The sequence below is a fragment of the Homarus americanus genome, unplaced genomic scaffold, assembly GCF_018991925.1.
Source record: "Homarus americanus isolate GMGI-L3 unplaced genomic scaffold, GMGI_Hamer_2.0 scaffold47294, whole genome shotgun sequence".
Lineage (NCBI taxonomy): Eukaryota > Metazoa > Arthropoda > Malacostraca > Decapoda > Nephropidae > Homarus > Homarus americanus.
Window position 1 is genome coordinate 30857 of NW_024745936.1, and position 24589 is coordinate 55445.

The following is a 24589-nucleotide window of genomic DNA, read 5'->3' on the forward strand; positions in this document are numbered from 1 at the left end:
AATGACGTCATCTAAAATTTAACCAATAGTAGTAACGGGTTAATGACGTCACCTAAAATTTAACCAATAGTAGTAACGGGATAATGACGTCACCTAAAAATTCAACCTATGGGAGTACCGACATATTAACGTCACATAACAATCAACCAATGAGAGCTTTAGGAGTTATATTTTATCAGCCAGTATATCAGTAAATTAGGTTAAGTTAGAGTAGATTAGGTTAATTTAGGTTCACTTAGACCCCCTAAAAAGGCCTTCATATGAACCTTTAAACCCCCTGGGGCCAATTTCACCTTTAAATAGAACCTCGTCAGGGATAAACCAAATGTTGACTCCATTAATTCGCTTCCTAGATAACTCAAGCTGCCGTCCGTCTCTTTTATCTGTCTTCCCTTCGTTATTATCGTCCATTAGGGCTCCTCCAACCTTTATTCGTGTCTTTGCTTTGTATCTTTTTATTTTGGTTTATGTATTATTATTATTTTCTTTTGGGTTATCTATTTCGCCGCCATTTTAGATCATCCTTAACCATCGACCTACAACCATCGACCTACAACCATCGACCTACAACCATCGACCTACAACCATCGACCTACAACCATCGACCTACAACCATCGACCTACAACCATCGACCTACAACCATCGACCTACAACCATCCGGCCTCAACCACACACACAAATGTATCAATACATCATTATACATACCTTACTATATTATACATAAATACATTATATACACATACATATACCGTGCATAAGCTGTGTGTGTGTGTGTGTGTGTGTGTGGTAGACAAAGGCTCCTGCGCCATGAGCCTCTTAAGAGCACTACACCCTCCCCACTACTAGGAGATGACCCCCACTCTTTCTCTCCTCCCCACCACTGAAACCCTCCTCTCTCTCCCTCACCTCTCCTCCCTCCCCTTCCCTCACCTCACCTCCTCCTCTCCCTTCCCTCACCTCACTCTCCCTTCCTCACCTCTCTCTCCTCCCTCCCCCTTCCCCCCTCACCTCTCTCCTTCCCTCTCTCCCCTTCCTCACCTCTCTCCCTCCCTCCCTTCCTCTCACCTCTCTCCTCCCTCCCTCCAACCCTTCAGTCTGATCTTCTCCTCCTTCCTCTTTCCCTCTCTCACACACACACACACTCCCTTCCACAACTACGTCTCTATTTTCTTTTGTGTGTGTGTGTGTGTGTGTGTGTGTGTGTGTGTCTGTGTGTGTGTGTGTGTGTGTGTGTGTGTGTCATTGTCTTATCAGTAAAAAAAACCACACAATTAACTCTGAATAAATTTGTTGTAAAGTAATAGAATAAATCCCATCCTTAATAACTATTCATAAATCTCACTTTAGTACAGTGTATTTAAGGCGTTATAAAGAGTTAAAGAAGGTTGTGGTGTACATTAAGGTGACGCGAGGCAGCTGAGTGGTGTTGACATCGCGGGGCGTCATTCGAAGATTTCTTGGTTGAACGTCAAAAATATATTCGTCATTTCGCTTTATCAATTCACTTTCTAATCAGACTCAATTGGAACACTCACAAGCATCACTTCCCTCTGCTTTTGAAGTCTTATGGGTGCTCCTTGAAGAGACAGACAGGTCCCATAATGCACGCGTAGAGCGAAGGTATAAAGAGAGGTTGGCAGCAGGTCTCGCGGTTAGTAGCCCTCGGACAGTGGTAGGGAGAGGTGTTGCGGACAAGGTTCTCCCCTGCTTTGAGTTAAACTTGTTTGATGTATTTTCTCACAAGTCCGTCATTATTCTCAGAGCGATTTTTTTTCAGAACTTTGCTATGAAATGAAAAGAGTCGATATTTCGAAGATGAAATAACGAACGAATCTCGAACTTACGATAATCACGAGGATGATTTTAATGTTTATAATGACACTTAGAGGTACATTGGTGACACGCAGGACGGGGTAGTGGCGCCAAGGACTTAAAACCATCATAGTGGAGGTAAACTGAGTCTGGATTTGCAGTTAAACAGGTAAATAAAAGTTTATTATTTATAAATCACAACAATTATTATTTTTTTCTTTATTTCTCGTTATTTTCTTACTTTTATTTACTTTTATTTTTATCTGACACTTGTCTTTGGTACTTTTAAGTGACTGTGTATTGAAGATCAGGGTTTCATAGTTGGCACGATCATTGTTTTCAAGCTTGTGTATGTGTGTGTGTGGGGGGGGGTGTGTGTATGTATGTGTTTGTGTGTATGTATTTATATTTGGATATGTGTGTGTGTGTGTGTTTGAATGTGTGCATGCATGAGTATGTGTGTGTTTGGATGTGTGTATGCACGTATATGTGTATGTACAGTATGTATGCGTATGTGACAGTACAGAAGACGTTCATAGTGTGTGTGTGTGATCCCCAAGTGTAAACATTAAATACTCATTCATAAATCACGTTAAATATCCAACCTATAGGTACATAGGTGTTATGTTATTAATTACAAGGGACAACAAACACATTAAAACATACAATAAACACACAGAGGTTCATAAACATCACCACGAGACCTCTGAACCCCTTAACTAGACCTCTGAACCCCTTAACTAGACCTCTAAACCCCTTAACTAGACCTCTGAACCCCTTAACTAGACCTCTAAACCCATTAACTTGACCTCTGAACCCCTTAACTAGACCTCTGAACCCCTTAACTAGACCTCTGAACCCCTTAACTAGACCTCCTGAACCCTAACTAGACCCTCTGAACCTTAACTAGACCCTCTGAACCCTTAACCAGACCTCTGAACCCCTTAACTAAACTCCTCTGAACCCCTTAACTTGGACCCTTCTGAACCCTTAACTTGACCTCTGGAACCCATTATCCTGACCTCTGAACCCATTAACTTGACCTCTGAACCCCTTAACTAGGACCTCTGAACCCCTTAACTAGACCTCTGAACCCTTAACGAGACCTCCTGAACCCTTTAACTAGACTCCTGAACCCCTTAACTAGACCTCTAAACCCTTAACTAGACCCTCTGAACCCTTAACTAGACCTCTGAACCCCTTAACTAGACCTCTAAACCCCTTAACTAGACCTCTGAACCCCTTAACTAGACCTCTGAACCCCTTAACTAGACCTCTGAACCCTTAACTAGACCTCTGAACCCCTTAACTAGACCTCTGAACCCATTAACTAGACCTCTGAACCCCTTAACTAGACCTCTGAACCCATTAACTTGACCTCTGAACCCCTTAACTTGACCTCTAAACCCCTTAACTAGATCCTAAACATATTTACTGACATACATAAAAAAAATACATATTAACATTTCATTTACTTCAACACGTAATTTTATGTTCAGTTAATGTTGATGAAATATTAGATAAATATTTATTATTTTTGGTTATTATTAAACACCATAACGTTACAATCGGTTATATACTTTAGATAACGGATCCCTTAATCTATTTGATATATACCGGTATTACTTTTTTGTATTCTCTATACCGGACATAACTCAAGGATATACCGGATTAATACGTGTATCTTCGGTAGTGGAGCCGATTTTTCGTACTAAAGACGTGATTCTGGTTAGGTTGGGTTATATAGGGTTAGGAAGGGGTTAGCACATCGTATTCAAGGGGTTAAGTCATCGTATTGAAGGGGTTAAATCATCGTACTCAAGAGGTTAAGTCATCGTATTGAAGGGGTTAAATCATCGTACTCAAGAGGTTAAGTCATCGTACTCCAAGAGGTTAAATCATCGTATTCAAGAGGTTAAGTCATCGTATTCAAGGGGTTAATTCATCGTACTCAAGAGGTTAAGTCATCGTACTCAAGAGGTTAAATCATCGTACTCAAGAGGTTAAGTCATTGTACTCAAGGAAAAATATTCGATGCACAAAACAAAACAGGAAATTGCAATATAAAAAAAAACTTGCAACACAATAAGCAACACAAGAAGCAACAAAGGCATGCAGAGGAATAATTAGAACAAGATAGACAAGAATTGACAATAACAAGAACTAAGACATGCAGGAAATAGCAACACACACACAGGCAAGCAACACCAAAGAGCTCTTCAGTGTGCAACAAAATATGCTACAGCGCTTAACAATATCAGCAACAGCAAGCAAGACCCGTATTTATCTTCAATACCCCATGCAACATCAAGCACAATACCCCATGCAACATCAAGCACAATACTCCATGCAACATCAAGCAATAATATAAGTAACTTCAATACCCCATGCAACATCAAGCAATAATATACGTAACTTCAATACCCCATGCAACATCAAGCAATAATATACGTAACTTCAATACCCCATGCAACATCAATCAATAATATACGTAACTTCAATACTCCATGCAACATCAAGCAATAATATACGTAACTTCAATACCCCATGCAAAATCAATCAATAATATAAGTAACTTCAATACCCCATGCAACATCAAGCAATAATATAAGTAACTTCAATACTCCATGCAACAGTATATGCAACAACAAGCAACTAGATCTGCATTAACAGAAAGACGACCTGCAGGAGAAGGGACACAGCTCATGACACAGACTACCTACTGTTGGCCAGCCAGTCATCCATGCAGAATGATCAGACGGAGATAAGTGGGTGTAAGAAGCAAGGGGGAGAGAGGAGGGTGGGGAGTGGGGATAGACAGAGAGAGAGAGACAGGAGGACAGGGATAAACAGAGAGAGAGAGAGAGACAGGAGGACAGGGATAAACAGAGAGAGAGAGACAGGAGGACAGGGATAAACAGAGAGAGAGACAGACAGGAGGGCAGGGATAAACAGAGAGAGAGACAGGCGGATAGAGACAGAGTTAAACATGTGGACAGTTACACAGACAGAAAGATAGATAGTTTAACAGACAGTAAAGTAGACAGTCAAACAGAGAGACAGATAGAGAGTTAAAAAGACAGAAAGCTATATCCATACAGTCAGAAATACGAACATAGACAGATAGACAGACATTTAGGCAGACAGATTCTCTCTCTCTCTCTCTCTTTCTCATCATCATCATTCATTTTATCATCTGTTTATCATCCCCTCTTTGGCTACCTCTCTTTATCACTTATTCTTCACACACGTTTATCTCATTGTCTGCTTCTTCTCTCTGGGATTTTTTATTTATATTTTTTATTCTTTGTCGTTTTAGTTAAGGGACTTGTGCTGTAGACTCTGTGGCCATGAGGTATTAATTATTATTTTTATAACTATGGCTTATGTAGTGGTGTAGACAGACAGAGAGACAGATAGACAGAGAGACAGACAGACAGAGAGACAGACAGACAGAGAGACAGACAGACACTCAAATTAGTTCTAAGAGAAATATACATATTCGTATTTTTTCTACATAATATTTTCTAGGGACGCACATACACACACACACACACACAATACACAATCTCAAACATACACCTTCACACCGAAACAAACACGTACAAACACATACACACACAAACAACCTCCAAGCGAATCAGCTCATCAAGTAGCTCGTTTCATTACTAAAATCAAATCAACAACTCTTCATCCTCTTCCTCGTAAAACTCTCCATATTAAACCGCAACAAAATACCTATAATTATCCTCGACTTATTTTCTATGACATGCAAAACACCGATACCTTCATGAGCTAGTTAAGAGAATCAGTGGTTTATAGAGCGTATTGGGGAGTGACAGCTTTAAGGCGAGATTTGTGTGGTGGGGTGAGGAGATGGTCGACCTAAGGTGGGATAGTTGGATAGCAGTATAGTGAGTGTGTCAAGTGAGGTCACGACGCGAGTAAGCCTTTTTGATTGATAGATTGATTGACCTCTTATGATTTTATTTTAGTTCCTTAATCTTTCTCTACCTGTCTTTCTTTCTTTCTTTCTTTCTTTCTTTCTTTCTTTCTTTCTTTCTCTCGTTCTCCATTTCTCACTCTCTCAACCCTCATCCATGGAGAGAGATAGAGAGAGATTCAAGACACAACACGACACTCCCTTTACCCAACAGCATCTGAACAACGACATATAAGCCAAACAGAGTCACTTTCTTCCCTTCTACTGCTTGAAACACCCGTCTGTCATCCCTCTGTCATTACCCCGTCGCCCGCCTGTCTACCCGCAGAAGAAAGTACGTGATTAGCGGAATGTAACTTAGTATTCGCCAAGTTTTAACGAAGAGGAGACTAGTAATAATATGGAAAAGGGGATTTTTTTTTGTAGATACGAAGTCTTGTTATTTGGTATCTTGCAGATTGTTATTATTGTTCATGATAAGTTTGTTTAATTTATTTTGCTTTTTTTTTGTTATTTGAGGAGAAAAACCCGTAGAGTTTGATAGGGGAAACGTGTCCCCTCTTCCCCGCCCCTCCCTTCCCTCTCCACTCCCCCCTTCCCCTCCCCTCTCCTCCCATCACCAGAGTAATTTCCATTCAATACCCCATCACTCATCACTCCATCATCATAGCAACCCCCACTCATCACCCCTTCATCACAGCGACCCTCATTCATCACCCCGTCACCACTCACTCATCACCTCCACCCTCATCACCTCACCACCACCTCCAATCCTCCTTCAACCTCACTGATACCCACACCACCCCCTCCCACACACACACTCCCCACAAGAAGGTAATCCTCAGCTCAAGGAGGCAGGAAGCCTTTAGTACCTCCTAGACCTCACCACCTCACCTCCTGACCTCACCACCCTCATACCTCCTGACCACCACCTCATACCTCCTGACCTCACCACCCCTCATACCTCCTGACCTCACCACCTCCACCTCCTAGACCTCACCACCCCTCATACCTCTGACCTCACCACCCCTCATACTTCCTGACCTCACCACCCTCATACCTCCTGACCTCACCCCTCCTCATACCTCTAACAGGCTTTGACACCACCTCCACCACTACACCGACCTCCGGATTATGTTTTACGCCTTAGAGGGGATTTACTTGCATAATCTTAAATCCCCTTTTTGGTGTCGCTGTTGTTAATCGGATAGTGAATATTTTTGGGGTGACCTGTGACGATGTGGGGGGTGGTGTGTGTGTGTGTGTGTGTGTGTGTGTGTGTGTGTGTGTGTGGAGGCAGTAGGAGGTGGAACATAGCCAGAGTGAGTATAAAGACATTATTGGTATCGTCAGGTTAATGGATGTTATGAAAGGTAGAGCACACACACACACCTGACACACATACACACACCACACACACCTGACACATACACCTGAGACACACACGCACACCACACACCTGAGACACACACATACACACACACCTGAAACACACACACACACATACACACACACACCATTTACTCACATACAAAGGCAAGAGACCAGCCTCAGCAACCCGATACCTACGTCCGTGTTTACTTAACCAACTCTTAGGGAACAATGGCTGGATCTACAAGGCTAAACTACCGCCTAACCTTCGAGTAATTGACTTGGTAAACACGGAGAGGCAATGTCTCATAGGAATATTAGAGACAGTTGCTTATAAGAGTGACTTACCGATGCATACAGTGCCTCTCTCTCTCTCTCCTGTGTCGATGCCTCCACACCTCCACCTCTTATGAAAAAAAAGGTTAGGTTAGGTTAAGGTGAAACCAGTGTGCTAAAAGAAGTGCTCATAATGTATTTTCCTTGATAAAGTAAACACACACACACACACACACACACACACACCTTCTTATCATATTTAAAACATATCCACTAATCTTCAGAGCTACACCGAGAGGAAAGTAAATTTATCAAACAGACGAAAGGAGACTGACAACTTCACAGAGGTTCATCGTCTCCATCTCCCTCCTCCTCACTGTGAACTTCCGGTGTGGGACAAAAACAAGAATTATTATAAGAACTTTAGGCAGGAACTTTAGTGAGGGATAGAACTTTGTTGACAGATGTTTGGTGTTTGTGGCTATTATTCACCATTTCATCTTCTCAGTGTTCGCCTTCCATGACCGAACTGATGGATGTTTGTTTTTTTCCCCACATGAGGGATATTATATTTCAAGTGAGGTTTTAACGCAGCTTGTGATGAATTTTGTTATTAGACTTATGTTTTTGATGTTATGTTATCAATGCTCAGGTGAGAGTTAGGGTTTTGAGAGAGAGAGGGGGGGGGGGACCCGTGTCGAAACTGTAATAAAATGGCAATTCGAGTCACGTGAATGAGTCCTCGAACTGTCATATACCCTCACTGTCTCTGGTGTAGGTGAGTGATTTTATCTCATTGGGATCGAACTGCTTCACTGCTTCACATGAACTCTTGAACTCTTGAACCTGACCGTACAATAATTTCTAAACCCTATTATTGTAATGTTATAAATTAAACCGAGTAAAAATACAATATAAAATAAACGTGACTCGATCGCCATCTTTCAAGTCGTCCTCACAATATTGGAACAAAAGTGACCCTTAGGGAGAGTTACGAGGCTTTTAAAAATATATTAAAGCCATATGATACAACACTAAGATTAAAATATTGACTCATTATAGGTGTTTAGTTTGAGGTAAAGAATTATGTAGCGAGTGTAATAGTTGTTGACAGTACTGTAGGTAGGTTGGTGGTGTTAGTGTCGACAGGTAATGAACAGGTAATGAACAGGTAATAAACGTAGACAGTAGATGAAATGACAGGTAACTAGACCATTACCACATATATCTATCATAAATAATATCACAACACAATGGCCATACAACACACCTTAACCTAAAAATATCCTCAAATTACGTGTATTAAACAACTATGTGGAATATTTACCGCCTCTCCTTACCTCACTAATGGAAGTCTCTCATGAATAAGGGAAATATTTTCAAAACACTGTAATTCCGGAGTAGTTGCCTTAACACCGTCAGTAGGGAGGTGTGGACGGCATCACCACCTGCAGCGTGTCACCACAGCCGTGTGCTGACGGTGTGGTTGTTGACGTGTGTGTATCTGCCAGGTGTTGCTTCAGGTGGTAGTTAACGACCAGGACCTGTGGGGGCAAAGGTGTTCGTTAAGGAAGGTTTTTCTATTTTATTTTATTTTTATTTTATTTTACGTGAATATAAAAATGGAAGATATCATATGTGTATTGCTATGTATGTATGTGCGTGTGTGTGTTTTTTTGTGAATGTGTGTATGTAAATTTACGTATACGCGCTGGGTTGTGTATGTGAATCTGTGAGTGCATAGGTGCGTGTATGTATATGTGCGTGTTCAATTCATACTCCCTCACCCAGGTGGCGTAACAGGAGAAGTACTTCTCACACACCTCAGGCGTGAATAGAGAAACACAATCATAGTGAACACAGCGAGGGAGAGATGTAGAGGCACAGTGAGGGGCGTGAGGACACAGTGAGGGGCATGAGGACACAGTGAGGGGCGTGGGGACACAGTGAGGGGCATGAGGACACAGTGAGGGGCGTGGGGACACAGGCTCAATAAGAAGTGGCCACAGCAGGCGACCCACCACCCGTTTCTCAAAGACCCTTACGTTAAAATGTTCTCCTAACTTGTGGTGTGTGTGTGTTGATCTGTTCCACGCTGAGTTACGACACAAAAATGAACTATCTATAAACCAATAATAAGTGAAGTAAGATTGTATGTACTGTGTGTCATGTGTCAACGTTACTTAAAGCTCCTACATAAAGATATATTCTCAAAGATTCATGGATTAATCTCCCCTTCCCTAACAGGTGACGCGAGACCGTATCTTGCATACTCGCCCTATGATACGATACACACAAAGATGGCGTCAAAATTGCATCAAGATACAACCATAAAATTAAAGATACGATTTATCATCTTCAAAAAGGAAGGAAAGATTGAACACACGAAACACGAAGTTAGTATTATGAGTCAGGAGGCTATAGGGGCCATGGGTGCAGCTGTCTGGGGGCGTAGGGGGTGCATAGGTCACAACAGGAGAGCCGTGGGTCTGCGTGGGTCGCCCCCTGTAAGTCGTGAGTTGAATCAGGGATACGTGGGTGACATCTCTAGTCGTGTGTGCATCTTGAGGGTCGAGGGTCAAGCGTGGTGTTCAGGATGAATGCCGTCAGCCGCACCTTGAGGACTTGGGTGTGTGGACGTGGATGATCGAGGCTCGTATGTGACTAGGGGCGTGGGATGAAAGGTGTTAAGGTAAAATTAGGAAGTAATTATCTCTGTGTGAAAGGCCTTTACGCAGTTTAGGGAGCTGAGTACCTTTGTTTGAATGGTATATAGTCAGTTTAGGTGATGTCGTAACCTTTCCAAATAGGCGATAATATATTTTGGAGAGTAATTCTTATGATCGATCAGGAACCAATGCAACAACACCGATTTAAACGTATATCGAACTATGGGGGGTAAGGTAGAGCCCCAGGGGTAGACGGCAGGTAAACGCCAGTGCCTGTATAGGGAGCGTCTCGGACCACTGGTTTAGTATGTGAGGGAGAACCTGTCCGGCGGAAGCTTCGTATGCCATGCGCTCCTTTACCTCCCTCACTTGTTGTTGATCGGCACCGCTGATAACGCGCGTATGCATGTGTGTCCCGCTGCTACACAGAAGGTAAGAGAATGATCCAAGGACTGCATACCAAACACAACACTAAGCTGCTGAAGGAGGCGAGTCATTGTTGTGTAAGATCCACCGACTTAATGTTACACAACGGTTCATATCAAATAATAAATCAAACTCCCCCCCAAAAAACTCTCATCATCATAAGAAACTGATAACTTATGAAGCATTAAGTCAAATAGTAAACAAAGGAACAAGACGCATACACGAGGCCAGGGTGTGTCGGGGGGGGGGGGTGAGGTGAGCTGGGATGTCTCACTGACTGTGGGAGCTGTGTCTCTCATCTCGTCTTTTGCGTCTTGTGTGTGGATGTGTGTGTGTGTGTATCTCGTGTGTCTGGTTACTGTCTATAAAGACTTATTCTCTCTCCCTGGTGTACTGGTTAGTATAATCGTCCTACAAGTTAGTGTTGCTGGGTTGGATTCCCCTGAGAATTGTTCTAATTCCGGTCAAGTTCACTGTTCACCAATTGCCTCTCTCAACTCGCCAGTAGTCGGGGTTTGTGTTAGATTCTCCAGGTACAGCAGCTTACATAATAACGGTGTGGTGATTGTGGTAGCGAGGGGCAGTGTGGTAGACGGTAAACATGTTCACACCAAAGATGGCCTAACGGGTGGGTGGTCGCCCGCTGTCATGTGAGCGAGGGGCAGTGTGGTAGACGGTAAACATGTTCACACCAAAGATGGCCTAACGGGTGGGTGGTCGCCCGCTGTCATGTGAGGCTACTCTCTCTCTCTCTCTCTCTCCCGAGGTTTCTGTCATCCATCATCCACATCTCTCGTCCACTAAATAGAAGAATGTCCGCCGAACTTCAGTAGCTGCCGCCCCGCCACCCACCGTCCGACCATTTCTAGCCCTGCCACCCACCGACGCACTGCAGTACCCACCTCTGCCACCCATCACCCCACTGTTTCACTACCTATACCCTTGCCACCCAATACTCCGCCCCCCCCCCCCCCTCTCCGGATGACTCACTGTCTACTGCATTGCTAGACACCGCCCACTGCCCGCCGCCCGCCCGCCCGCCCACCACCCGTCGCTCCTACCGCACGTTGACCTACCTCTTGTAGTAGTCGCTGAAGAGGTCGTCTGTTGGGTGGAAATGGGATCAAATAACTGAGGGAGGTATGGAGACTTGACGCCGCCAGGAGAGGGATTCCTTCACCACCAGTATACCAACAGTCACCACCACCACTACCCAGCAGTCACCACCACCAGTCAATCATTCCCACGATCATACAGTCACCACCACCAGTCAATCACCACCACCAGTCACTCATTCCCACGAGGGGCACAGTCACTCCCTTGTCTCGTCTACCCATTAATGAGGCGACTTCCCTCACCTCAAAGGTCATTATGACGTCACCAAATATTCGTACCATACAGTACTGGTGTGTGTGTGTGTGTGTGTGTGTGTGTGTGTGTGTGTGTGTGTGTGTGTGTGTGTGCGCGTGTGTGTGTGTGGTAGAGTGTTTTTATTAACACACATGTTAAAGACGACAGAAGGAGAGAGAGAGAGAGAGAGAGAGAGAGAAAGATAGAGAGAAAAAGAGACAGAAAGAGAAATCGAGAGACAGATGAACGTTTCTCTTGTAATAATGAGACAGAAAAAAACTTACATTAAATAGATAAACAATACGTATGTTCCTTATCGATTACTATTGACCAATCTTTTATCAGTCTGGCTCAGGGTGACAGACCTTTTGACAGACGGTGTGACAGGTATGTTTCACGACGCTTGACAGGTTGACAGGTAGAAAAATATAATCTGTTGCTTGGTGTCACAGAGGAGACCTGCCGCTGGGGGGGTGGGTTATTTTGGAAGGTTTATTCGAGATGATGACGAGACTAATGACGAAGGCGATGATGGGGGAGGAACTAATGATTCAAATGTTTATTTTATTTATTTTTTATACTAGGCGCTGTTCAATGTTTATACTGGCGTTGGTGATTGCTCTTACTGGCGCTAATTGTATGGTACTGAGAAGAGAGTTATTTTCTCCTTAAATAAACAAGATATATAGATTCTCTCTCTCTCTCTCTCTCACACACACACACACACACACACACACACACACACACACACACACACACACACACACCAGGAATGTATCTGAGGAAGGTAACAGGACGCCCTCGAAGGTGTGTTGGCTGTAGGAGGGTTTCAGGAGGCTATATTGATGAGCTTCTGAGGGAGAACTTGACATCTGCCCTCCTTACTCCCTCATTACCCACTCCCCCCCTCCTCTTCCCCTCACCTCCCCTCCCCTTCAACCTCCCTCTTCACCCCCCCACATCCCTTCATCACCCCTTGACAACCTGGTCCGCCCACATGTGTCATAACATTGTCACGACCTGGTGTGTTGCCAACTCCTCCTGGCAGAGAGTTTTGGACATTTTCTTAAATAGATTCTGTGGGACGGAGGGAAGAATGAGGGAGGGAGGGAGAGAGAGAGAGAGAGGGAGGGGGAGGGAAGGGTGTGAGTCATTGGTCTTAAAGTACATATTTGTTGTTGTAGTAAAGTGAGTTTTCTGAGATACAAGTAGGAAGAAGGAAGAGAAGAGGAGGAAGAAGGAAGAGGTGGAGGAAGAAGGAAGAGAAGAGGAGGAAGAAGGAGGAGGTGGAGGAGGAAGGGAAGAAGGAGGAGGTGGAGGAGGAAGGGAAGAAGGGGAGGAGCGAAAAATAAAAAAGGAATAATGGAAATAAGAACGAGAAAAAAGGAGGAAGGGAAAGAAAGCAGGAAGGAAGGAAGGAAGGAAGGCTGGAGGTTGGCGCTGAGTGTAAACAGTTTACCTGAGACCAGCTTTCTGTTGGTGATCTGGAGCATCCACACAGGTAGACAGACAGACAGACAGACAGACAGACAGATAAATATAGACAAGTAAATATATAAAGAGAATAACTAATACATATAAATATAACATAAAGAGAGAGAGAGAGAGAGAGAGAGAGAGAGAGAGAGAGAGAGAGAGTAATAAATGAAACAAAAGAAAAAGAGAAACTAGGGAAAACCTTTAACTCTCTCTCTCTCTCTCTCTCTCTCACCCCAGGCATGACGGGCGTAACCTACAAGACATAACCAAAAAAAAACTAGCAAAAAAAAATGTTTTGTCGTTAAGTGTGAGTCGAGAAGATAACGAAAAGGAAATGGGAGGTGATGGGAGATTAACGGTGAAGGGTGAGGAGAGGGGGAGAGACAGAGAGAGGGGAGGGGAGGGGTGATGAGAAAGTAAGAGGGAGAAGAAGAGAAATGGGTGAGTGGGGAGAGGGAATGGGTGAGTGAGAGAGAGACTCACCTAACCCACATCAACACCTGTAGTACCTTACCTAACCCACATCAACACCTGCAGTACCTTACCGAACCCACATCAACACCTGCAGTACCTTACCTAACCCACATCAACACCTGCAGTACCTCACCTAACCCACATCAACACCTGTAGTACCTCACCTAACCCACATCAACACCTGTAGTACCTCACCTAACCCACATCAACACCTGTAGTACCTCACCTAACCCACATCAACACCTGCAGTACTGTCCAATACAGCAGCCAGGCATCGTGTCCCCCCCCCCCCACCAAAGAGACACATCTAGTTACCCAGTTAATCCCAGAAAATCACCAATGAGTTTCTGAGTTGTTTTTTTTACGCCATGTTGTTCCACCTGTTGACGTCAATCGAGTCACTTTTTCTTGGCTTATTTGTGAGAGAATTTACAGAGAGAAAGTGAGAGACTGAATCAAGTGAACACAGAGAAATACCAGAGGAATTTTTTTTTTGGAGGGAGGGAGCAGTGTTTTCATAGTGATTTTGAGAGTGTAAAGGTCGCCTCGGTCAGACAGGTGAGTCTGGCCGGTGCACGTGTACCGAGCTGGTGAATGTAAACAAAAATAATGCTTTTGTATGTGTTATGATTCTTCTTCTGATTGTGTGTGTGTGTTTTTTTTTTCCTTCGTTTCTTCTTTTTTATTCGTTTTATTCTTCTAATCTTTCTTCTTCGTTTTTTTTATTTCTTTCTCGACTTTGTTATCAGTTTCCTTCCCTCCTTCACCACCTCTATCCATCCCTCCCTCCTTCTTCCCTCTGCACAATTTTTCTCTCCTTCCACCCTTCACGCCTCTACAACCCTTCTATCCCTCCCTCTTCTCTCCTCCACAATCCTTCCCTCCCTCCCCCTTCACACCTCCTCTATCCCTCCCTCCTTCTCCCCCCCTCCTTCTCCCTCCCTCCCTCCTACAAGGCACTAGGAGTACGTCAAATAAACTCTACCTTGTCGTTCTTGGTGACTTGGGCCCTATATTCACCACCTCTAGACACCCACACAAGTGACACGCCACCTGACAGCTCTGGCCAATCATAATCAAGCATCATCTACGTCGTGAAAAGTGTGTGTGTGTGTGTGTGACGTCTCCAGTGTTACGTGTCTCCTCGTTACTCACTGTCACGCCCACTTGTTATGTATTACGAACGTGCGGGAAAATACCATAGAGGGAAGGGGGGGAGGTAAATTGTTTTGTTTTGTGAAGTAGTTGAAGATGTAACCATGTGTAGAAAGACTCTCTCTCTCTCTCTCTCTCTCTCTCTCTCAACCCGAGTAGTTCTCTTTTACCTGCAGAGATTAATTAATTAACCGCGTATATTCACTGCAATCCGTCGTAAATAACGGCACAGGTGTACTCATTAACCTTAATGATTCACACCTGCAGTGGGTCAATTTGTTTTAGAAATAGAATTACCTGAAGATTTCCTCCCAGATTATTTCACCTGAAGATTAACGCCGCCCTCCAGGTAGCGTCAGGGTGGTGAGGTGAATTTCCCAGCTTATAATGAGAGAGAGAGAGAGAAGGTGACGACAGGTGTTGACTCCTAACAGATGACTCACACCGAGGCTTTTCTCCACAGTTTTTGACACGGTTGAAAGATAGCTTTTTTTTTTTTACGTTATTTTTCCTTTTGTTACGTTCATCCACATATGTCGAGGGGAAGGGAAATACTTCTGTCTGTTGTTTACATTCTTGTGGGACGGCAGGAGGACGTTGTTACTTGTTGCTATATTTACCATCAAGAATGTTTGCTTATTTGTGGAAGTCGTGTCCAGTATCAAGCGTGAGATGACGAGCAGGAAAGACTAAAAGTTTCTAAGTATTTCTATTCGATTCCTCATTAGTTCTTAAATGATCGTCTGGGTGGATTAGTAGTTAGGAGACTCGTTCTAGTTACAGGTATATCAGGTTTGACATTACTGTACCAACAAAAGTCACCCTGTAAGCTTTGGGCCTACTAGAACTGGGATCCCGTAAGCTTTACATCTACTATAGGACTGGTACCTATTTGCTGGTCACTGTACAGAAAAAAAACGGTCGACAGCGCGGGTATTGGAGTGTGTTGAGGTAGAGTGTGTTGTGATGGTAGTGTGTGTTGTGGTAGAGTGTGTTGTGGTAGAGTGTGTTGTGGTGGTAGAGTGTGTTGAGGTGGTAGAGTGTGTTGAGGTGATAGAGTGTGTTGAGGTGGCACCATTGACACGAGGAGTTGTCTGTTCGATACACTTCCCAGAGCCATAAGTGGGAGCCTCTAATCCACCTCGGTGATCCGGAAGAGATGCCACGTATGTTAGCAGTGTTGTGTGGAGCACCTGTGAGCCGGGGAGTGTGGTTTACCTGGCGTGATGGTGGTGGTGAGAAGGTAGTGTCATGGTGGTGATAAGAGGGTCCTGTACTGATGGTGGTGGTGAGAGGGTCCTGTCTTGATAGTGGTGGTGAGTGGGTCCTGTACTGATGGTGGTGGTGAGAGGGTCCTGTACTGATGGTGGTGGTGAGAGGGTCCTGTACTGATGGTGGTGGTGAGAGGGTCCTGTCTTGATGGTGGTGGTGAGAGGGTCCTGTACTGATGGTGGTGGTGAGAGGGTCCTGTACTGATGGTGGTGGTGAGAGGGTCCTGTACTGATGGTGGTGGTGAGAGGGTCCTGTACTGATGGTGGTAGTGAGAGGGTCCTGTACTGATGGTGGTGGTGAGTGTAGTGAGGGTGGTGAGGGTAGTAAAGAATGGTATGGTTAGTGTAGATGGCGTTAAGTGATGGGGTGGGCCAGGTGACAGAGCTCCCACAGGTAAAGGAGAACAACACGCATGCCATCTGTAGCACCTTAAGGCCAACAGGTGGTGATAGTGGTGATGGTGGTAGTGGTGGGGGTAGACACCTGGCGTGGTGGTGGTGGTGGCAGTAGTTGTGGTAGGCACCGGCACCCACCTGGCACTCGGCCCCGACACCACAACCGAAAACAATGTCAAACACGTGGTCTTACCCTCTCCTTCACCCACAGTCTCTCCGGGAATCTATTTATTAGCTATTTTTTCTCTATTTTTCTCATTTACCGTCGATCTACGTGTCTCCCTGAGCTCCCTATATGAAGAAACATATATCAAGACAATGTTAAGCCACCGAGAACTCTTCATGTGAACGTGAGAATCCTAGTTATGTTGTCAAATAATAATCTTAATTGCTTGTGAAAAGATGCACTGAGGTACTATGCCAAGTTCTCTATAACAACGAGACTTTTCAAGGTCACAACGAACTAGTTACACCTCGTTATATAAACACTTCAATGTCATAATCGTGTTGGGAAGGAATAATTGTATGTAAAAAAGTTGCGGTGATGCATCTTGTCGTAACAGTGTGCCGTTCAGTTATGGAGATCAAAACAGAGTGAGTCTGGGCTGGCTGGCAGTGTTCCCGCTGGTTCACAAGGCCGGCCAACACTCTGCTTGATGCAAGAACCCGAGGACTTCCCTTGATTAAAAATGGAACATCTGTTTGCTTTTGCGCCAGTATGTGATGGATGGTGTGGTCTACTGGTGATGGACCGGGAAGAAATACCTGTTCGTTCTGATGAATGGTATGGTGTGTTAGTGAGAGACTCGGGGAGATCTGGCAGTAATCTGTTAGTATGTGTTGAGGCGAGACGTGACTACCGGCACGACTCACCAGTAGTAGACAGGGCGGAGTCTCTGTTACTGGTGTGTCCCGGTAGTATAAACAGCTTGACTTTACTCGTATATAAACACTTGATAAGTTAGGAAACAAAGAAAGATTTTTTTGGGTTAATTTACGAATAACATCATCAGTCAGGAAGATAATTAATCAGAGACGTAAACAAAAACCAAGCCACCGAACAGTAACCTGAGTGTGTCGTCACCTGGGAAGTTTGGGTCCCAGAGAGACACTGTGGATGAGGCCCATCATCGTGTACAGGTAAACTCTGGGTAAATACCTTGAAAATCTTCCGTCTCAACAGGATTTTCAGAGACGGATTCTCCTTCATGAGTTAGTGTAATCCTTAACCATTACATATAACACAGTGCCTCAGTCATCACACGACCCTGAGCTTTCTTCTGTAGCTTTTAAGTGTTGATTTAAGTGTAGTAAATTGGCTCAGTAATAAAGACAGGCGTGGGCCAGGCGTCACCGGCAGTGTGTTGACAAGAGAGGGTGAGGCGAGCCAACACACCTCTATCCGACCTGTTGGCTGCTCTTGGCTGGCACTCACCCCACCCTCATGCTGCTGCTGCCGGTGGTGCCTGCTATAGTGCCACTCCTCCCTGACACTCACTGCAGGAACACACACACACACACACACACTATCCAGTATTGTGGTACCTGGACACAGTGACGTAGTGCAGTGAGAGAGATTGAGACACAATGAGGAGGGATTAAGTCCTCGTGTGTTATGGAGGGATGAAGAGCTGTTGTAGTTCGTCTCCAGATCTACTGCTGGTGGAAGATGACTCGGTCGTGGTTGTGGAGTGATCGTGGTTGTGGTTGTCCCCTCGGATGTAATAAAGCATCGTTTCAATTCGCCAGCCAACAATTACCACACTACTTTTGTATTACTGCCACAATCCATCTCCCACCACCACACTGCTACCACCACCCACGAGCTATCAGACTACTATCACAATCACCATTGCATCCCTACCACCACCACCACCACAGATCACCAAGGAGGTCAGAGTAACCACGAAGGCACCAGCGGGTTCTAGGGGGTGGGGGAAGGATGTAAACACTGTGGGTGCCATTCATGTCAAGCTGCCTGGCAACAGAGGGCCACTAGGCTTCTGTTGACCGTCGCCCCTACAGCAGGAGACGGAAGGAGGAACCTGAAGGGGAAGCAGACGAAGGCAGTACACCAGATACAATGTTCTCTTAACCAAAACAACAGAAGGGAAATAGTTGATGAATTAATCTGTGAAGAATGCATCAGTTTCTTCCGTGAATAAGTCAGAGGAATTTCCCGGATGCTGAGAAATGTATAACCAGTTTTATCTGATACATTTCCCGGCTAAACATTCCCAGCTATCATGAAGAATAGTGTTACCCATGGCTGTATGTGGCAACTTATTAAAACCTCACTTGAACTATTAATGGGAAGACAAGACGCGTGGTTTACTTCTGTGACCTATAAAACACACCTGACCTTGATCTTAACTATATAAATCAAGGTCACATCACAATTGACGTGAAGTTAAAACGAATTGTATTATTATGCTTGTGGCCGATGTATATAGCGTTCTATATTATTCGTCTGTATGATCGTTCTGTATCTGTGTTTATCGCTTTAATAATCTACCTTTCCTTACCTGACTGAAAATATTATTACCTCGAGAGGGAATTTCATCAAATGGTTCAGCTTAATCACTTACTAATTCCCGGTTACCTTAGCACAATAGACTAATTCATATATCTATCTGTTTATATATACAGTTTATATTATATAATAAACTAATGAATCAACACCTCTGATATTTATAAGCTAAAAACCGTATTAATTATTTCTCTGTTCAGGTATATAGCCGAAGTTCTTTCTCCCTTAACCCACGTCACCCCTAGCAGCGAATCTCTTTAAGGCATCGTAGAAAGATGAGATTTTATCAACACGAGACAAAAAAAGATAATTGCCTTAAGATTACAGTATGGTCCAGTAGGGTCCGGTAGGGTCCAGTAGGGTCAAACTGTCTCTATAAGGAGCCACACCCTGTAACCTAGGTGTTTATACAGGCCTTATTTAACAATGGGGTGATTTAAACCTTACTGGAGGGTCATGTTTAGTGTAACTGTGTGCTAAATTAACATAGGGATAAGTATTGAGGGATTGAAAGTAATGGTTGGTTGGTGGATTTTTTGTGACTGGTAGCATACAAGTAGTGGTGGTAGTAGTAGTGGTGGTAGTAGTGATAGTGGTAGTGGTGGTAGTATGATTAATGGTAAGGTTGATAGTGGTTGTGCTTGTTAATGAATTTCTTAGTAAGGGCTTCTGTAACTTTGTAATGGTGGTGGTTGTGGTGGTTGTAGTTGTGGTTGAGTTGTTAATATTTAGGTGGTAATTACAGTGCAGTGAATCTCTCTCTCTCTCTCTCTCTCTCTCTCTCTCTCACTGGGTGGGCACCGAGATACTGACAGAACACAGGTCTAACCAAGGTCTACATCTGGTCCACCCACTACCTCTGGCTGACGGTCTGGTTGGCTAACAGTCTGATTAACTGACTACCTGGCTGACTGAGGGTCGTATCCTATTCAGTTACAGTCATACCCCAGTCACTCAATCGTATCCCAGTTACTTTACAAACTTACTGAAGTCAATTATAACATTACTCCAATGCCACTCACAGGTATGGGTACAGGTGTGTTACCGTACGTGACCAACCATTAAACAAGTCTTAAGTAACACACACACACACACACACACACACACACACACACACACACACACACACACACACACACACACACACACACACACACGCCTTAACCTTGAACATCAAATTTGACCTCAAGAGAGACAGTTTACACACACAACCTCACGACTTCCGGCCAAATCCAAGATACACTATTGACCTGGCAGTGTTTAGACGAGTGATTCCTAAACATTCTTAACTTTATCGTTTATTTTTCTCGTAAATGAGAGGATGTGTCTAGGTTTTATGTTTGGGTTGTAATTTAACCCTTTGAGTCCTGAAAGGGTTAACTCATCGTCATCAAAGGGTTAAGCTATCGTGCTAGAATGGTTAAATCATCGTCATCAAAGGGTTAAGCTATCGTCCTCAAAAGGGTTAAATCATTGTTCTCAAAGGGTTAAATCATCATCCTCAAAGGGTTAAATCATCATCCTTAAAGGGTTAAACCATAGTCATCAAAGGGTTAAACCATTATTATTATTATTATTATTATTATTATTATTAACAGTTTACGTTTCCCTCATTTACAGACACACTCCCTCCGCCAGGTCAAGATGGCCAGCTCTACCTTAAGCCTCATATACAGCAACAGGCCCCAGCGATTAACTCAGGTAAAACCACCATCTAGTTCTTGTACCTTATGGCCTCTATGTTTAAGACACTATGTTTATAATTACCTAAACTAACTTAACCTTGATATGACACCCCTTGACATGACACCCCTTGACATGACACCTCTTGAAATGACACCCCTTGACATGACACCCCTTGACATGACACCCCTTGATAATACACTCTTGACCCCTTGAAATGACCCCTTGACATGACACCCCTTGAAATGACTCCCCTTGACATGACACCTCTTGAAATGACTCCCCTTGACATGACACCCCTTGACATGACATCCCTTGATAATACACCTCTTGACCCCTTGCCATGACACCTCAGTATATTATCAAGGTTGTTGGTGCATCAGTCTCACGTCATCTCATTCCACCGAGGCATTAGCTGTCTGGTCACGTAAAGAGCGTATGAGTGACTGGCTACACATGGGCTTTGACTCAGCCTTAACCCTTGGATACCTGAAGCACTTGGTTGTGTTATCACATTCCAACTTGTGCTTGTTATCTGAGAATTGGTTTGGTTGGAGTTTGGTTAGGTTTGGTTAGGGTTTGGTTAGGTTAGGGTTTGGTTAGGTTAGGTTATTTTGTGAGAGAACCAAATCTCTTGTTTATATGAGATTTGTGTTACAGTATTCCAGTGGTGAATGTTGGTTCTATAAGAATAAATTATTAAAAAAAAAATATATTATTCTCATTATGAACATCAAAGAAACCGGCCATTGGAAAAAAAATATATAAGAAGCAACAATAAAACCAAGAAAAATAAATCAGTGTTGCCAGGTGTGGTTTAATATTTGTGTGTAACCTTGATTCAAGTCTTTTCGTCTCAATAGATGGCGTTCCTATAAGCCCAGTGTGTTTACATTTATCTCTCATCTCTAAATATTTGTGTTTTTATAACCCACACTTATGATCTTCGTAACTATGTGTAATGTCTCTCACTGTTTATGTCTCTCACTGTGGCCATTAGGTAGGTGTTCTCTACCTTCCTTCTCCCGGACTCTAACTAGCAACTGTACCCATTAGTTGTCTGTTCTCAAGTATCCTCGTCTGTCCAGCTGTATAGTGTCAGGGGGGCCGAGCCAACACTGAGCATCAGACACGACAGGTTTGGCTTAGCGGGATTGTTCGACGACGGGTGATCCTCAGTCTGTGTCAGGTCTTACTAAGTCTTAATTAGTTGCCACTTCACGTCCAAGGTTTTATTTCCTCCTCGAGAGTGACCTTTGTTGTGTATAGTTGTGTACGCAGCCTTGGTATGCTGAGAGAAAATTTTAAAGTATAAGGAAATTCTAGGTACGGTTTAAGTCCTATATGACCTCTTTTAATTGTGGTTTTGTTGTTTACAGGTCGTGGCGACGATGATCGTTGCTCTAGGACCTCTGGCAACGGGTCTGGGTAAGGGCTATTCCTCCCCCGCCCTCGCCTCCATGCAGATCCCACCCTCCATCAACAACACCCAACCCCACGACTTCACCATCACGCCCGAGCAAGGTTCCTGGATCGCGTCTCTCTCTCTTCTGGGGGCCTTCTTCGGCGGCATTCCAGGTGGTCTGGCCATGAGGCTGGGCAGGAAGAGTGTGTTGGCCGTGGTGTCACTGCCTTTCGCTCTCTCGTGGCTCCTGACGGTGTTCGCCTCGAGTGTGTACATGGTATACGCCTCCTCCTTCATGTGCGGCATCTGGTCAGCTGTGGTGTCGCTCGTCACGCCCGTCTACATCAGCGAGATCGCCCATCCTGAGATCCGTGGCTGCCTGTGCTCCGTGGCTAAGCTTACCGCCAACATCGGCATGTTGCTCTCCTTTTTACTGGGCGTCTACCTAGACTGGCGTCAGCTTGCTATGGTTGCCTCCATCGCCCCAGCGCTGCTCTTTCTCGCGCTCATGCTCATTCCAGAGACGCCTAGTTACTTGTTGTACCGGGGACGTGAAGACGACGCAGCGACGTCCTTGTCTTGGCTGCGGGGAGGACTCGACGTCACACAGGAGCTGGAAACCATGCGGGCCAACATCGAAGCCATGCGAAGGGACTCTGATGTCTCATGTTATCGGGAGTGGCGTCGTGATCTGATCAAACCCGTTCTTATCACCTGCGGACTTATGGTTTTCCAGAAGTTCAGTGGAGCCAACGCCTTCAACTTCTACGCCGTCCCCATCTTGACTGAAGCCTTCGTCGGTATTAACCCCTACAGCGCCGCAGTGGTGGTGGGTCTTTTGCAGATTCTCGCTGGGATGGTGTCATCTGTACTCATCGACACCGTGGGCCGCCTCCCTCTACTGATAGTGTCGAATCTCCTGATGTCCACAGCACTGGCGGGCTTTGGTACCTTCCTGTACGTCACGGGCAGCAACGGTGTCGACGCAGGGCCAGGGCCAGGCCTAGACTGGATTCCCCTCACCTGTGCTCTGATATTCCAGGTGGCATTTGCATTAGGCATATCGCCAATAGCATGGATCTATATCGGTGAGCTCTTCCCTCTCAAACACCGCGGCCTGGGAGCCATCGCTAACTCTGTCAGTTACGCATGTTCCTTCGCCAGCGTGAAGACCTTCGTCGACTTCCAGTTACTGCTGGGTCTGTACGGGGCCTTTTGGCTCTACGCTGGGATCTCCCTCATTGGCCTCGTCTTCACAGTAGTTTTAGTGCCCGAGACAAAAGGCCGCGGTCTACAGGAAATGCAGAAGTACACGCCTCAGGAACGGTACACCCCTATATACAATGAACAGTGCACACAGAACAGATTGATACCTTAACAAGTGTCCGTCACGTGTTGTATGTAGTGGTAGTATGTGTTAGAGAGACGCTAAGACAGAGGCAAGGTACATGGCTCTGTGTGTGGTTGTTGGTGGAACCCGAGTGTAACAGAGTTAAGCTAAGTGTGAAGTGGTGATAAAACACTGTGTGCGAGAGTGTGAGTTTACTGAACTTGAGACAATGACAAGACTCATTTGTGTGGTTGTGTGCGGAACTTCTGTGTACGAGAGCCGTGCTGGAATAAAGGCCAGGGCTGGATAAACTCTGTGTACTCGTAAGTCTGTGTAACTCGAGTGTACCGAAGCAACAGCCGAGATAAAGGCCAGAACTCTGTTGTGTGTAAAGAGACGATACTTGACGACCTAAGTCTGTTTCATATCTCGCTGATGAGTGCGTGGTGTAGAGACAGTAGTGGGGTGTGTCTCTCACTATCTCGCTGTGTGTGTGTGTGTGTGTGTTTATATAGATGTTCAACTTTTATAGACTCCTTGAGTTGCCAGATATCACTTTATATTGTAACTAGAAGATGTCTTTCGTACTGAAATTATTTTATTTTCTTAAACTTTTTTCCCTTCACGTATCAAGTTTAGATCTATTATTTCCGTTGGCAGGAGGCGAACATATACTGTATATAATGTACCAAACAATTGTCCAGTGATGTGTAAGATAGTTTTAATTTATTAGAGAAAACTCTACTAGTCTGTATATAGAATGATTCCTTTTTTCTATTATTTCTCTAAATACTTTGTAACAACACTTATTCTGATAATAAAACAAAATACTCTTGTAGATGTTTGTCGTTTTGTTTAACCTCTTCCTTCCCTTCCCCCTCCCCTACCCCCTTCCCTCCTCCCCTCCCCCTACCTGAAAACCAAAACATAGATAAAGAAACTAATATACTCAATGTTTTTGTTCAAATAATATTAATATGAAGTTTTCCTATTGTGCAAAAACAGTTGATATTATAAA

At 44.3% G+C, this 24589-nt stretch overlaps 1 protein-coding gene and 1 long non-coding RNA gene across 3 annotated transcripts in view; one reads left to right on the forward strand and one right to left on the reverse strand.

The window, feature by feature from the left end:
• LOC121878829 overlaps nucleotides 1–24589 on the reverse strand; it is a 151694-nt gene that overhangs the window by 20707 nt on the left and 106398 nt on the right. Inside the window, exon 3 of the long non-coding RNA XR_006091234.1 lies at nucleotides 8744–8947. This is a non-coding gene — a long non-coding RNA (uncharacterized LOC121878829). The remainder of the gene's footprint in view (nucleotides 1–8743; nucleotides 8948–24589) is intronic.
• LOC121878828 (facilitated trehalose transporter Tret1-like) lies at nucleotides 1662–24411 on the forward strand. 2 transcript variants are annotated; one of them, XM_042385243.1, is made up of 4 exons: nucleotides 1663–1697; nucleotides 1779–1982; nucleotides 20774–20854; nucleotides 22216–24411. In XM_042385243.1, exons 3-4 carry the CDS (start codon nucleotides 20798–20800, stop codon nucleotides 23617–23619), a joined length of 1461 nt encoding a protein of 486 aa, XP_042241177.1. In that variant the 5' UTR covers nucleotides 1663–1697; nucleotides 1779–1982; nucleotides 20774–20797; the 3' UTR covers nucleotides 23620–24411. The 2 variants fall into 2 exon arrangements, with proteins under 2 accessions (XP_042241176.1, XP_042241177.1); XM_042385242.1 differs by having other exon boundaries at nucleotides 1662–1982.

Bases quoted from the DNA above. Each gene is read 5' to 3' on its own strand.
- LOC121878828 (XM_042385242.1), top strand. From the start codon at position 20,798: ATGGCCAGCTCTACCTTAAGCCTCATATACAGCAACAGGCCCCAGCGA. The intron at 20,855-22,215 runs GTAAAACCACCA...TGTTGTTTACAG, and splicing joins GGCCCCAGCGATTAACTCAG to GTCGTGGCGACGATGATCGT.